This window comes from Cnephaeus nilssonii, assembly GCF_951640355.1.
Source record: "Cnephaeus nilssonii genome assembly, chromosome: 16".
NCBI classification, from domain to species: Eukaryota; Metazoa; Chordata; class Mammalia; order Chiroptera; family Vespertilionidae; genus Cnephaeus; species Cnephaeus nilssonii.
Genome location: NC_137087.1, coordinates 21,883,049 through 21,899,699, shown reverse-complemented (window position 1 = coordinate 21,899,699; position 16,651 = coordinate 21,883,049). Strand labels below are relative to the sequence as shown.

Sequence of the window (16,651 nt, the reverse complement as noted above, 5' to 3'; positions counted from 1 at the left end):
ACCTGGAGCAATGCCACGCACATAGTCAACACTTACTAAGTTTTATTTCTGTGGTATTAATTTTTCTTTTTTCTTTTCTGTGGCATGGAAAAGTTTTGAGGATTAGAATTAATAGTCTGCTATAGTTGTTCACCCCACACCTTGGAACTATTGATAGAAATTAAATGAAAAGTTGAGTGAAAGGATTAGGTTTCTGAATAATTAAGTCCTACATATGGATCCTTCATACAGGATTTATTTTTTTAAAAGGGGTTAAAGGAAATGGAGATAAATCATTTTAAAATAAGAAATCTAGTAAATGTTCAACTAATGGATTTCATTTCCCCAAATATACTTTCACCTTGCATAGTGTGCATTTGTCATGTATTTAATATTAAACTAACTTAAACATTGTGTGATTTCATGTCTGTGTGCAGACTTATTTGTTAGTAATTGGTTGGATTCTTTTGTAAATGTATAATTTTAATTGCACATGCTTTTATTTTATTTTTATTTTTAAGATATATTTTTATTGATTTCAGAGAAGAAGGGAAAGGGAGAGATAGGAACTTTGATGATGAGAGAGAATCATTGATTGACTGCCTCCTGCATGCCCCACACTGGGGATAGAGTCCACAACCTGGGCATGTACCCTTGTTCGGACCCGAACCTGGGATCCTTCAGTCTGCAGGCAAATGCTCTGTCCACTGAGCCCAACCCAGTAGGGCTTCTTTTATATTTTTACCATGGTACCTTGTCTTGAAAGAATGGGTTATTGCTTCCCCTTTTAGGGGTCACACACAAAAAGTCTAGCAGCCAATTCTGATTGGGCAGCAAAATTTAGTGAGCTACTCACATTGTTTTGCCTTTATCCTTAATTACTGTTTTCTTCTTTCCTTGAAATGTTTCTTTTCCAGGAGGTCATTAACACCCAAAATTGTTAGACTTTGCCAGATGTTTCATACTCTTCTTCTCTACTGTCACTTTGCATTTTCTCAGGGACTCGTTATCTCTTCACTTAGATTTGGATGATACAGTCTCTTGAATATACTATGCTCTATATTTCTTTATATATATATATTTTTATTTTTTTTTTTTTTTTTACAGAGAGGAAGGGAAAGGGATAGAGAGTTAGAAACATCTATGAGAGAGAAACATCAATCAGCTGCCTCCTGCACACCCCCTATTGGGCATGTGCCCGCAACCAAGGTACATGCCCTTGACTGGAATCGAACCTGGGACCTTTCAGTCTGCAGGCCAATGCTCTATCCACTGAGCCAAACCAGTCAGGGCTATACTATGCTCTATTGAATCCTTACACTATTCTCCCCTCCCCAATTTAGCTTTGGAGTAATGGCAAGAGCAGGGAGGAGAATTCAGACAGGCTGTACAGATAGCTCCTATGTCAAAGCAATTCACACTATTCTCCCCACCCTCCCCAGATTTATACAATGACATAAACTTTCCCTTTTTGTTTCTTTTGTTCTAAGGCTCTGCCTGATCCCTGACTTGATAGTCTTTGGCCTGTACCATGGTGCTGCTTATATTTGTGCCCAAATTTGGCACCTCTTCATATATTAACATGTCAATGTAATAAAGGGAATCGCTGGTGTTGTGCTTGACTTGTGAGAAGACCATTTTATGCTTTGGCAATGAAAATTAGGCAAAAGCTAATACGTTGATGTTGTCAGTGATGTTAAACTGACTTTTGGGGTTTTTTTATAAAACATTTTTCTTTACTTAAACCTATTGTCTGCTAAAATACTATTAGCACTACTTTTATGTTAGCTTAGTCACTTAGAGTTCTTTTTTTTTATTTTTTATTTTATTGATTTTTTCACAGAGAGGAAGAGAGAGGGATAGAGAGTTAGAAACATCGATGAGAGAGAAACATCGATCAGCCGCCTCCTGCACACCCCCTACTGGGGATGTGCCCACAACCAAGGCACATGCTCTTGACCGGAATCGAACCTGGGACCCTTGAGTCCGCAGGCCGACGCTCTATCCACTGAGCCAAACCAGTTTCGGCTAGAGTTCATTTTTAAGGGAACTTTTTATTCAACTATCTATCTATCTATCTATCTATCTATCTATCTATCTATCTCTATATATATAAAAGCCTAATTGACCATTCCAGCCAAACAGCCGGAACAACTGGTTGACCAGTCGCTATGATACGCACTGACCACCAGGGGGAAGACACTCAACGCAGGAGCTGCTCCCTGGTGGTCAGTGCACTCACACAGCCAACCTCCCATGGTCCCTCTTCCCTGCTAGCAGGCCCCCTTCATAGGTCCCGATCACCTGCCAGGCTGAAGGACCCCACCCTGCACGAATTCATGCACCGGGCCTCTAGTAATGTACATAAAGAAAACTACACAAGTCATAAATGTTCAGTGAAGTTGTACAAAGAGAACACACCTATGTAATCTCCACCCAGATCAAGAAGTAAATCATTACCCTCAAGGATGAAGTTCATTTTATTATATATATATATATATATATATATATATATATATATATATATATATATGTAGCTTTAAATAACCTTAATGGGTTGGGTGTTTTTGTTTTGTTTTGTTGGCCACCATCATTTTGTGTTGAAATTTAATCTACTTTGTCTTTGACATGATTATTGATAAACTCAACAGTGATCTCTGGCAATCCCACACTTGATTTCAGAGTTGCTCCTAGCTATGATTTTTTTATAAATACATTTTTATTGATTTCATTTATATAGAGAGAGAGATAGAAAGATCAATGATGAGAGAGAATCATTCATCGGCTGATCCCTGCTCACCCCACACTGGTGATCAAGCCCGCAGCTTGGGTATGTGTTCCTACCAAGAATTGAACCACAACCTCCTGGTTCATAGGTCATCGCTCAACCACTGAGCCAAACTGGCTAGGGCACATCTTCCTGTTCTTGACAGTATTTTGGATATGGGTGCTAATTAGTTTTTCTAAGTTTATATACTTATTAATTCACATTAATTTACTTAGGATATTACCTGAACCTAAATATGCATTGACTATTCATTGTTCTACAGATTGACTTTAACTGAAAAGATATTTTTTCCAATTCAAGAAATGCCCCCATTCTTCACCCTCAGGTTATGCAAAGACTTATTCTTTGCTCTTGTATCATTTCTGACAGAGGCCTGTCCTTCACATCACAGGAGTTGGTACTTTCCATTCCAAATACCTGCCTGTAGCGTGTCTCTTCCGCTATGCATGTCCCCACTGATCCAGTCACTCTGTCCTGGAGCTTGTCTTCCAATACTGAGGACCATGAACACCAAACTCCCAAAACTTTGGCCAGCACAAAAACAATATTTTTTAACTTATTATTTTGAAATAATTTCAGACTTACTCAAAAGTTGCTTGAACAGGACAGAGATTTTCAGATAATCTTCATTGACATTTCCCTGATGTAACGTATTGCTACATTTGCTTTGCTTTGCTTTATCTTTACCTCTTCTTCCTTCTCTCTCCTTTGCTCTTCCTCCTATTTTTCCTGAATGCCCTAATATCGATTTGTAAGCAAGATGCCCTTTACCATAAATACATTGGTGTGTTTTCAAAACAAAGGTATTTCTTAACCACAGTAAATTGTCTTTCATAGCTTCTATTATTAAAATCTTACATAAACTTAGAACAACTAATCCTAATACAAGATTAATATCTAATCTTTAGGTTTTATATCCAATAACATCCTTTATGGGGAAAAAATTTTTTTTAAAGTTCCCTTCTGCATAGAATAAAATACTTTTATACAGATTTACTGCATTTCAAATTGGGGCTCAAACTAGGCTCTTCTGAAACTGTTTTTTAATTATAAGCTACTTTTCAAAGTTGAGAGCATCAGGTCTTCATTTATCTCTCCAAATCTGATTGCAGTAATATTTGCCCCCCTGATATTTGCTTTTGCTGTTTATATCTTTAGAAATTAATAGGAAGGAGAGAAGATTAGACATCACAATAGTATCGACCCAGAACTCTCTTATTCAAATAGCTAGAGGCCGGGTGCACGAGATTCCTGCACGTGGGGGGGAGGGTCTTGCAGTCCAGGAACCTTCGATGGATGTCCAACTGACAGCTTAAGACATCCAGCAGGGATTGGGCCTAAGCAGGCAGTCAGACATCCTTAGCGCTCCCGCACAGGTGGGGCTCCGACCACTGGTCACTGTGCTCACCAGCTGTGAGCCCTGCTTCTGGGCTTCTGGCTGGGCAGCACTCCGCCTGTGGGAGTGCATTGACCACCAGGGGGTAGGTCCAACTGGTCATTCGACTGTTCAGTTGATTTGCACGTTACCCTTTTATTATCTAAGATTTTAAAGATTATTGAGAATACCAGATGTAGGTTTTAAACATGGGTCAAAATTTGGAAATATTAAGAGTGATAGCAATACAATGAATTTTTAAATAGAGATTTTAATCAGAAAGTGTAGTTATTCGTTTTACAAGCATTTACATTGTTTTGAAGGAGATCTCCAGAACTTTTTTCTTGCAAACATGAAACTTTATATTAAATAACTCCTCGTTTTCCCATTACCCCAGCTCCTGATAACCACCATTCCAATTTTCATTTCTCTTTGATTACTTTAGATAACTCATGTAAGTGGAATCATATAGTATTGGTCTTTTTGCAACTGACTTATTTCACTGAGTATCATTTCCTAAAGGTTCATGCATGTTGTAGTATTTGAAAGGATTCCCTTTTTTAAGTCTGAATAATATCCCATTTTGTGTATATACAAATTTTGTTTTTGTTTATCCATTCATTTATTAATCAACATTTGGGCTGCTTCCACTGTGAATATGGATATGGAAACATTTGTTCAAGACCCTGCTGTATTAATTCTTTTGGGTATATACCCCGCAGTCTATTTGTGGGTTTTTGTTGTTTGTTGTTTTTTTAGCAACGTCCACAATTTCTATAGTGGTTGCTCCATTTTATAACCCCACCAACATATGTAGTGCTTTTAAATCATTTTTTACTTTGCTAATAATGTTAACTATATTTTCTTAAGCTCATCATCTATTTGGATATTCTATTCTATTGTGTCTATTTAATTTTGTTTTTATTACTCATTTGCAGAAGTTCTTTATTTTGGATAAGACTATTTTATAAATTATATATTTATCATAAATATTTCCCTCATTTGCTTGCCTTATCTTTTGCCTGTTAATGTTTTCGATGAATAGATGTTCTTAATTTTAAAATAATCCACCTTAACTTTTTCCTTTGTAAATAATTAAATTTGGTATTCTATTTTTAAATGTTTTACCTGCTTGCAGGTCATGAAGCTATTTTCTTTTAAAAACTTTTTGCTTTGTCTTTCATTTTTAGATCTACAATACAACTCAAGTTACACATGTGAAGTAAGGGTCAAGATTCATTTTTTTCTATATAGCTATCTACACAGTACTGTTTATTGAAAAGATTTTTTGCATTGTCAAATTTGTCCTAAGTCAGGTGATCATTTTTATACTGATCTCCTGAACTCACTATTCTATTTCATTAATCTCTTCATCTGGCATTGTACTAATTTGAAACTAACTTAATTACTATAGTTTGCAATAGATCTTGATATCTTGTTAATCACTTTCTCTGCCTTTTCTTGGCTCTTATTGTTTCTTTGCATTTTTTTTTTCTTTTTTTATTTTTTTTTCCTCTTTTTTTATTTTTTATTTTTAATTTTTGTTTTTATTTTATTGAGGTATTATATGTGTACATATCTTACCATTACCCCCCCATCCCACACCCATACATGCCCTCACCCCCCAGAGTTTTGCGTCCATTGTTTATGCTTATATGCATGCATACAAGTCCTTCGTTTGATTTCTTATCTCCCCCCCCCCCCCCCCCCCCGCCTTGCATTTTTATAGAAATAAGTTTGTCAATTTTCACCCAAACCAAAACAAGTTGATAGGATTTTGATTGGGATTAAATTAAAAATAAAATAAAATAAATTTGTGGAAAATTGACATTAATACTTACTAATCCATCAACATGGTATCCCTCTCCATTTTTTTGGGTCATCTTGAATGTATTTACAGTTGTCAGAGGTCTTTTACTCAGTTTTGACTGCTATGAAAAAACACCAGGCTAGATAGATTACACAGAACAGAAATTTATTTGTCATAGTGATGGGTTTTGGAAGTCTGAAATTAGGGAGCCCACATGGTCGGTTTAGGACTCTCTTCTCTTTGTGTCTTCACATAATTGAAGGAGCTCAGAAACTCCATGGGGTCTCTTTTTATACACTAATCCCATTCTTGAAGGCTTTCCGTCTATGACCTAATCGACTTTCAAAGGTCCCTCTTCCTAGTACAATCACATTGGAATTTAGGACTTCATATGTGAATTTTGGATAGACCCAATTATCCATGTCATGGTAATACTTAAGCAATTTATTGAACCTACACCTGAATTTTGAGACTCATGCTTTATTTTCTATTGCTCATTGAAAGAAATTTGTAGAAAACCTGGTAAAAGCACAAATACCGTGAATAAATAATATTTTAGCATTTTTCATACAAAGAATGGATCAATAGAACTTTGTTGTAGTCTTGACAATTTGAAAGTTATCTGGTATCACTTAGTTTGACACAGTATATATAAATAATGAGGTTTAGGGGAAAGGTTCTAAAACCAGCTCTACTCAAGGGAAGCCTTGATAGAAATGATTGTTAACCATCTGGAGACAGGAAAATGTGATTGTGTAAATAACATCTTAATACCCTATGGGTATGATATAATGTAAATTAAATGGATGAATACTCAAAAATGTTGTGTTTTACATTGAACATAGCAGCTGGACACTCTAATCTTATGATAAAATAGGTATAAACCCTGATGACAATGTGGAGAGAAAAATCACAGAAATTGCAGGAACATTGCTTTCTATGTTCATTATTCTATTTAGTCAGCCATCCACTCAAGGAAAAGATCCATAACTTTCTTCAGATGCTAAATTTGATTACTCAAGTTCATTCTTAATGTTAGGAATCCTTGGTTATTTTCATCTAACTAGGTTTGTCCTGTTGTGACATTGGTGTACGAGAACTTAGTTAGACTCTTCCCCACAGCATCCTCTGGTACCTCTTTTGCCAAACTGTATCAACAGTGACATAAATAGCCAGGACCGGTTTGGCTCAGTGGATGGAGCTTCGGCCTGTGGACTGAAAGGTCCCGGGTTCGATTCCGGTCAGGGGCATGTACCTTGGTTGCGGGCACATCCCCAGTAGGGGGTGTGCAGGAGGCAGCTGATCGATGATTCTCTCTCATCGATGTTTCTAACTCTCTATCCCTCTCTCTTCCTCTCTGTAAAAAAATCAATAAAATATATTAAAAAAAAAAAAAACAGTGACATAAATAGAGTGCTTTGGTCTACTTTTACAAATAATAACCACATCCCGCAGATTTCTTTTCTGTCTGTTGTTCGTTAGTCAAGTCATCTCGGATACTCTATGGTGAGTTATTTGGAGAAAGCTAGGTTAACAACGGAAGGTCCTATAGGCTGCGACCCTTTGTGAAACAGTAATTTTTAAAGTCATTGTGTTTAACTTTTGGTTTCTTGTTTTCCATCAGTGAATACATTCTGCTTTTGCAGGTTTTAAGAAGAAGCAGTGAAGAAGAGAAAATTCTTTGTTTGGTTCGGCAGCGTACCGGCCACCACTGTCCAACAGCCGTGACGGTGGTGCTGATCCTGGTATGGGATGGCATTCCTCTTCCCATGGCAGACAGATTGTACACAGAGCTTACCGAAAACCTACGGACGTACAATGGCCATCCCACAGACCGCAGATGCACTCTCAATGAAAAGTAATCATATCTATTTCGTACTGTCTTGACATTCAGACTTCTGTTATATATATATAATGTAAAATTGTTCATTAATTACCAAGTATTTATATGGGAGAACAAGATTCTAGATATTGTGTAACTAAAAATAGTGACCATTTCTTTAGAGAAATATATCTTTTCACAGTGAGTTAAGACCATTTTAGGATATCCTCCCTTTGAATATTATTTTATTGATTCTTTCTTTGATACTGGATCCTGCTCACCTCAAGAATCCGGAGCAGACTAGTTTTTCCATAAAGGAAAAGCTTCCTCCACAGGGGACTGTACCACTTTGCATTTCCTCCAGCAATGTGAGAGAGAGGATCTGTTTTTTAATCTTCAACCTTATTTGTGTCTCAATTTTGAATGGTATGTAAGGGTTTTTTTCTTTTTTTAAAATATATTTTATTGATTTTTTACAGAGAGGAAGGAAGAGGGATAGAGAGCTAGAAACATCGATGAGAGAGAAACATTGATCAGCTGCCTCTTGCACATCCCCCACTGGGGATGTGCCCGCAACCAAGGTACATGCCCCTGACCGGAATCGAACCTGGGACCTTTCAGTCCGCAGGCTGACGCTCTATCCACTGAGCCAAACCGGTTTCGGTGGTAAGGGTATTTTTCTATCTCTCAAGATAAAGAGTAATTCACCCTGTTTTATTTTAGAATTTTTGAGATCATAAATATTTAAAAACATAAATCTTTGTATTTAAAATTTATGCTGGTCAATATTAAGAAGAAATTCATTTAGATCCTTTTTTCCATTTATTCCAACACTACTACTTTGTAAAGAGTACTCCTTATTGTCCTTGATTTGAAATGCCACTTAATTATACATGGAAATTATGCAATTGAATACTCTCCTGTATTTGAACGCTGTATTATTGTCTCGGCTTTTCAGCTAGTGAGTACCACATTTCTTAAATTGTATAGACTTTATTTAATGTGTTTTTATTCATTTCAGAGAGGAAGGGAGAGATAGAAATATCAATGATGAGAGAGAATCATTGATCGGCTACCTCCTACACAACACACACAAGGGATCAAGTGACCTCCTGGTTCATAGGTCAACGCTCAACCATTGAACCACACTGGCTGGCGTATATTTTAATATTTGGTAGGGCTAGCTTGCCATTCTTACTGTTTTTCAAGACTTTTTATTCCTTTTTTTTCCCCCTTTGTGCTTTCAAATGAACTTCATAATCAACTATGTAGTATTAAGATAAATCTAATTATATTTTTAATGGGACTGCATTAAATTATAATAAATGGACATCTTTATGGTAATGATTCTTCCTATCCCATAAATGGTTTTTTTGTTTGTTTGTTTTGTTTTTTCAAGTTTCCTTGTATGTCCCTCAGGAGTGTTTTATGTAGTTTTCCTCAAATAGGTCTCTTTTTAAGAAGAAATGTCATTATACAAAATATAATAAAAACATCATTCCTTCTAATTCCCACACAAGATGAATTAGTATACTTCTCAGAGCGTTCATTTATGCTTATATTTTCATTTCATTATATTTTTCTTTTCAATGGCCACAAGTTTGTGTACATCTTTTTTGTTGTTGTTAATCCTCACCTGAGGATATTTTACCATTAGTGTTGTTTTTTTTGAGAGGGAAAGACAGAGAGAAACACTGATGTGAAAGAAACACATCTATTGGTTGCCTCCTGCATGTGCTCTACTCAGGGTGAAGGCTAGGGAGGATCCTGCAACCAAGGTATGTGCCCTTGACTGTAATCAAACCCAGGATCCTTTGGTGCAGACCAACGCTCTATCCACTGAGTCAAACTGGCTAGGACTGTACATGATTTTTAATGTCTGCTAATTATTTTATGTGGGTACACAATTTTTTATTTGCAGACACTGCTTTAAATGATACACATATTGTCTTATTTAATCTTTTGAAGAATCCAATAGTTCTATTTCACCCAATGTAGATCTAGCATTTTTTCAGTAATTATTTTTATAGAAAATATGTAAGAATGCTTAAATGAACCCTTACCTAGATTACATAATTGTTAATGGTTTGTTATATTTGCATTTATACTCATAGGCACATACACACATTTATGTATATATGCATATTTTTATTACTGATTTTTAAATATTTTCTTCTGTATTATTTGTGAACTAGTTTCACACTTCACTTAAAACCTTTTTCCCCTAAATAATACTTTAAAAGTTACTAGTGTCCCAGTGCACGGATTCATGTACATTGAAAGGAGATTAGTTACAATAAATATTTTAATATTGCTATTTGCCCTTTCTCTGTAATAGAAGTGTCAACCAAATTCTCGATCAACAATGACAGATTGAAACACACATGTGCGATTGGTGCCAGCAAGGGCTTTATATGTATCACACATGTGCAAGTCAACTTAGACTTTTATATATATAGATATCCTAAAGCATTCTTTTGCATAAACCCAGTATAATAATCAAAATCAGAAAATTTAACTTTGATTTAAAACAAATAATTGAAATGTTCTAGTCTACAGTTCATATTCAAATATCTGTTTCCCAATAATAATCTATATAGTAATTTTCCCTCACCCCAGATTGGTTGGATTAAGTTGTTTTTTTATCTTTTGGTTGCTTAATCCTTTAATCTCACTTCTTTATGTTACATGACATTGACATTTTTTAAAGGAATGAGTTAATTTTGTACAGTGTTCCTCAGTTTTGGCTTGTCTGATTGTTTTTGCCTCATTCAATTCAGTTCAGGAATTACTGGCATACTAGACTCAATCTATAAAATTAGGACTTATGAGTCCATTTATTCCATTTTGGAGATGTTGACTGCTTAAGGTATTCTTTGGAAGTTCTAAGTGACTTCACATACAATATACTATTATTTTCAGGCCACAGAAAATTATATTGATGTGTTTTATAGATGGAGGAGTTAAATTCCGAAGTGATCATGAAATGCTATAGTTTTCATTTCTGGTAGGGAATAGACCTGGGATGTAAATCCAGGCCCTTTATATTCCATTCTCAGACCATCTTCAAATCAAACAGGTTATGAGTGTTTTAGATCTGTATCATTTATTACAGTTTATTTAGATTTGCAATCTTGAGCATTTTATTTTATTTTTAAATATATTTTATTGATTTTTTGCAGAGAGGAAGGGAGAGGGATAGAGAGTTAGAAACATGCTCTATCCACTGAGCCAAACCGGTTTCGGCGAACATTTTATTTTAAATTTTTTTATTTAATATTTAAAAATCTTATATAATAAAAGGCTAATGTGCAAATTGACTGGTCGCTTTGACGTGCACTGACCACCAGGGGTCAGACGCTCAATGCAGGAGCTGCCCCCTGGCGGTCAGTGCGCTCCCGCAGTGTGGAGCTCTGCTAAACTAGAAGCAGGGCTCATGGCTTACGGCTGGTGAGTGCAGCTGCCAGTGGCGGGAGCCTCTCCCTCATTTGCAGCAGCACTAAGGACTCCTCGTGGGAGGGGTAGGGATGTCCAACTGCCTGCTTAGGTCTGCTCCCCCAGGGGTCCCGACCTGGGAAAGGGCACAGGCTGGGCTGAGGAGACACACACACACACACACCCTGCCCCAGTGCATGAATGTCGTGCATTGGGCCCCTAATTTAGTTTAATTATATTCACGTACAGTTAGCATTGTGTGTTTGTTTGTTTTTCAGATTTCAGACATTCCCACCTGTATTTTTTTTTTAAAATATATTTCTTTATTGATTTCAGAGAGGAAGGGGGAAGGAGAGATAGAAACATCAATGATGAGAGAGAATCATTGGTTGGCTGCCTCCTGCACACCCCTTCTGGGGATCGAGCCCGCAACCCAGGCATGTGCCCTTGGCTGGAATTGAACCTGGGACCCCTCAGTCCGCAGGCTGACGCTCTATCCACTGAGCCAAGCCGGCCAGGGCCCACCTGTATTTTTTTTAATTTCTTTCTTTATTAAGTCTTGCATGTGTCCTTATTCCCACCCACCCACTTCACCCCCCCCCACACACACACACACACACACACACACTCATGCCCTCGCCCCCTGTGGTCTGTGTCCATTGGTTAGGCTTATATGGATGCATACAAGTCCTTTGGTTGATCTCTAGCATTGTGTTATTAACAGTAGTTAGATATAATAATAAAAGATGTGTTAAAATCAGTTTATTAGCCATGTGTACTTTTAAAGTTATATGAATCTGTCTGAAGTACTGTCCTGCTTTATCAGTTCATTGTCTTGCAATTACCATCTTACAGTCGAACCTGTACATGTCAAGGAATTGATCCTGAGACTTGTGGAGCTTCATTCTCTTTTGGCTGTTCATGGAGTATGTATTTTAATGGCTGCAAATTTGGTAGAAGCCCAAGCCCTAGAAGATTTAGAATTGATCCAAGTTCTCCCTTACATGTAAGTGCCCTTTTAACATTTGAATTATACACTGAATATATATATTTATATATATTTCTTTTAAATGTTTTTCAAGAGTAAAAATATTAAGTATTAAAAGTACTGACAATACAGTAAAAATATGTACACTTATGGAAATACATCATAATTATAAATAAATTAGGTAAGTCTATCAAGCCAAATTCCAATTGTCCCTGGCTCCCTCCTCCTTCTCCCCTAACCCCGGAGATATCTATTATTAAAAGAATATCTAGCATTTTATACCCAGCCAAAGTAGGAAGCCATTTCACAGACTCAGAAAGTTTACTACCCACAGACCTACTATGAAAGAATTACTAAAGGACGTATTCCAGAAAGAAGATATGTGAGACCGGAAGCAATTTGTCCGGGACACGAGGCCATGGTGAGCAAAGAAATTACTTAACCTTACTGTTAAGTTTAAATAAGTTGAGTACTGACATTAAAAATAACAAGCTATAAGTATCATTCCATTCTCTTAACAACTCAAGTGTGCATAGTCGGGGGTGGGGTGGGGCACCTATAACAACCAAGTGTGGTGATGTTTTATGCTTTGTTTGGAGTGGGAACGGTTTAGATACTAATTAACTCTAAGATCAGTGTTTTTCAAACTTTGAGCTCTAATTGTAAAAAAAAAAATTATATCACAAACCACTATATAGATATATACAAGGAAATAATTAAAATAAAACTATTAGAAAAAAATACTTAACCTTATTATATGTACCAATGAAAATATTTTAAAAATTAAAACTTAATATCCAATATAGTTCTTGCTAAGTATCTTTACAATGCAGTAAGATTTTTTTAAAATTTCATTTATTTTTTTAAATGCTAATTATGACTTACTAAACTGATTTCATGGCCCACTAATTCATTATACCCACAGCTTGGAAAACACTGCTCTAGATGTCAGTAAAACGTATTTGCATGTTTAACCTTTTTTTTGGGTGAAGAAAAATAGAATTTATAGCTTTGAATTATTTGGCGTGGGTGTATTAAAAAGCAAACCATCCATAAATTAACAAAGGGAATTTATACAAAATCTTTATGATATAGGATAAATGGAAAAGAGAACAGCAGGAATTAATCCTATTATATCTGTAATGCAATGATTAGAACATCTTTCAAAAAGGTTTAATATTTGCGTGCAGGTTGAGCAACAGGTCACAGTTTGATTACCAGTCAGGGCACATACCCTGGTTAAGGGCTCAATCCCCAGCTTTGGGTATGCGGGAGGCAGCCGATCAATGATTCTCTCTCTTCATTGATGTTTCTCTCTCTCCTTCTCCCTTCCTCTCTGAAATCAAACAAACTTATTCATGGTATTAAATGAATAATGGTCTCTTGAAAGAGATAATTTATTTAGCATTTTCTATATTTCCCATCTATTGCAATAAAACAAGGAAAAGATTCAAGAGACAGGACTATTATTTGCAAATAAAATACCATAGAAGTCTAACAAAAAGTGTATTAGACATTTAGGGAGAAAACTATTAAAAAATTAGTAAAGGGCATGTAAAATACCTGATAATGGAAAGCTGGTCTGTTGTGTCAAATATCTGACACTTAATAATGTGATGTCAGTTGTCCCTTAAAATTAACCAATTGAATTTTCTTTCTAAATATTATATGATGAAACTATTAGCATGTAAATATATTAATAATATTAACATGACTCAAATTTCTATCCTATCATAATAATACTGTTATATAATTAATAAATGTGAGATTAGTTTTTGCTTATGGTTATTATTGATAATTAGTAACATTTATATAGTGCTCATAATACAGGATGAAGTAGTACTCATTCCAGGAACTGAGTGAAGGCCAGTATGAATCTCAACAGGCAAGGGAGAGTGAGGTGCATATAATGTCCTTATAAGCCACTTCCAAGATTTTGGAAGTTCATTGAAAGTTTTTAAGAAAGAGAGTGATATGCCCTATCCGGTTTGGCTCAGTGGATAGAGCGTCGGCCTGCGGACTGAGGGGTCCTGGGTTTGAATCCGGGCAAGGGCATGTGCCTTGGTTGCGGGCGCATCCCCAGTGGGAGGTGTACAAGAGGCAGGTGATCGATGTTTCTCTGTCATCAATGTTTCTAACTATTCTCTCCCTTCCTCTCTGTAAAAAAAATCATTAAAATATATTTTTAAAAAAGAGAGAGAGACTGAGTCATATAATTACACTTGTAATTTAAAGAATTTTCTATGGCTACCCTTTGAATAATGGATTGCAGTTGACCAAGAGTAGGTTCAACAAAATGAGCTAGTAGCTTGAATTATGATTGGGCCAGAGGAAATGGTGAGCAGTGGTTGGTCTGGGGAGATTTTTTAAATTAGAGGGTGGCCCTGGCCAGTTGGGCACAGTGGATAGAGTGACGGCCTGCAAATTAAAGAGTCCTTATTCGATTCTAGTTAAGGGCATATGCCCAAACTGCGGGCTCCATCCCCAGTGGTGGCATGTAGGAGGCAGCCAATCAATGATTCCTTCTCATAATTGATCTTTCCACTCTCTCTCTTCCTCTCTGAAATCAATAAAAATAAAATTAGATGGTGGTTCTATTTCTTGACTAAAGACCATGCTGAAATAGTGCCAGGTTGGTAGAGGACTGGGTAATCTGTTCAGGTGGTAATCTGTCATGGATGTAGATAGGATGGTTCTTGAGATCATTTTAGGGTGAGAAGAATAGTGGGATGTTGGCTTGAGCCCCAACAGGTAAAGATCTGATTTAAAAGAAATCTTTATATCTGAAGCACATTTATTCTAATAAAACAATTAGAAAATCAGGATTTATTTGCCTCTTATCCTCCTCCCCACAACCATTTCTACTCAATAAATAAGATGACAAATTTGAATTGTGACACTATATTGTTCATAATATTTTACTGGCAATAAAACACCCTACCCAGTATTTCAAGTGCTAGAAAACAATAAAAATCTTTTTAAATGGGTATCCTATATAATAAAAGCTAATATGCAATTTGGCCGAACAGCAAAACAGACGGTCACTATGATGCGCACTGACCACCAGGAGGCAGACTCAATGCAGGTGTTGCCCCCTGGTGGTCAGTGAACTCCTACAGGGGAGGCTCCATGCAGCCAGAAGCTGGGCTTATGGCTGGTGAGCACAGTGGCAGTGGCTGGAGCTCCCACCTCTGCAGCAGCGCTAAGGACCCCTCGGGGGGGATGTTCGTCAAGGGGTCCTGGACTGCAAGAGGGCGCAGGCCAAGCTGAGGGTCTCCCCCCTCCCCTCCAGAGCACAAATGTCGTGCACCGGGCCTCTAGTTTAAATAATTCTAAAGTTTTCCCCAAATAAAGAAAATAATGTGTGTATATAAACAGGAAGTGTTTTTCAAGTAGGATTCTAACTTTCCTGATTCTATCTAGGAAGCTACATTAAGTACCAGATAATTAAGAGACAGATGAATGGAACAGAGGACTCTAGATATAGGCTTTCTTTCTTTCTTTCTTCCTTTCTTCCTTTATTTATTTATTTATTTATTTATTTATTTATTTATTTATTTATCAGTGGAAGCATCAACATAATTTGTTAGGAAATCAAAAGGGTTATCCCTGATTTGTTACAGTTGCCAAGACTGAGGCTTGTTAGACACACTCAAGAATTAAAGTTCTTATGTCGACGTTGCTGTTATTCAAGTAGCCAGTATCATTGAATATGGATCTCATTTTTAGCAACATGAGCAAACTTGTAACTAACCTCTAATATTTAGATTTCTAATTAGCTTATAATACAGAATTTTAGTTTGAAAAGACTGAATGAAAGCATAACAATCACTAATTGTATAGATTCTTAAGAAACAACCCATATTTATTGTAGCTCTTTCGTCAGTGTAAGTATGAAGTGTGCATCACCCTACGTATCATTTCCATAATCTTGAACTCACCTCACATGATATTGTGAAATAACCTTTATGGACTGTGTTTTCCTATAGGAAAAAAACCTGGAAGATAATTTACAGAGTTTGGCCACACAATTAGCTCCAATTTATAAACAGTATGCTCCGGTTGCTTACCAGAACCAGGTATGTGTGGGGACCTTATATAGTACATTTAAACATGGTTGAAATTTCTTTATAAATAAAATTACTCTTAATATAAAACCTTTCCAATTTGACATTTTTATATTGGACAGCTTAAACATTATCTAGGATTTTAAAGAAATATTATTGTGGCAATTGAATTAAAACATCATAGAATTATGATTTGTTCTCAATATGAAACTTAGAATGCAGAGATTTGTGATTGGTTCAACACATGAAAATTAATCAACATGCCATACCATATTAATAGAACAAAGAAGTAAAGTCAGTGAGTAATCCAAGTCTTACATAATAAAAACATTCAAGAAACTAACAATAGAAGGGAAGTCCTCAACCTGGTAAAGGACTTTGATGAAA

At 36.2% G+C, this 16,651-nt stretch overlaps 1 protein-coding gene across 3 annotated transcripts in view; it reads left to right on the top strand.

Moving 5' to 3' along the window:
* TET1 (tet methylcytosine dioxygenase 1) overlaps positions 1 to 16,651 on the top strand; it is a 113,044-nt gene that overhangs the window by 83,622 nt on the left and 12,771 nt on the right. For all 3 annotated transcript variants that reach the window (XM_079793631.1, XM_079793633.1, XM_079793632.1), the window contains 4 exons: positions 7,599 to 7,810; positions 12,065 to 12,215; positions 12,532 to 12,618; positions 16,187 to 16,276. In XM_079793631.1, coding sequence (XP_079649757.1) covers positions 7,599 to 7,810; positions 12,065 to 12,215; positions 12,532 to 12,618; positions 16,187 to 16,276 — 540 coding nt within the window. The remainder of the gene's footprint in view (positions 1 to 7,598; positions 7,811 to 12,064; positions 12,216 to 12,531; positions 12,619 to 16,186; positions 16,277 to 16,651) is intronic.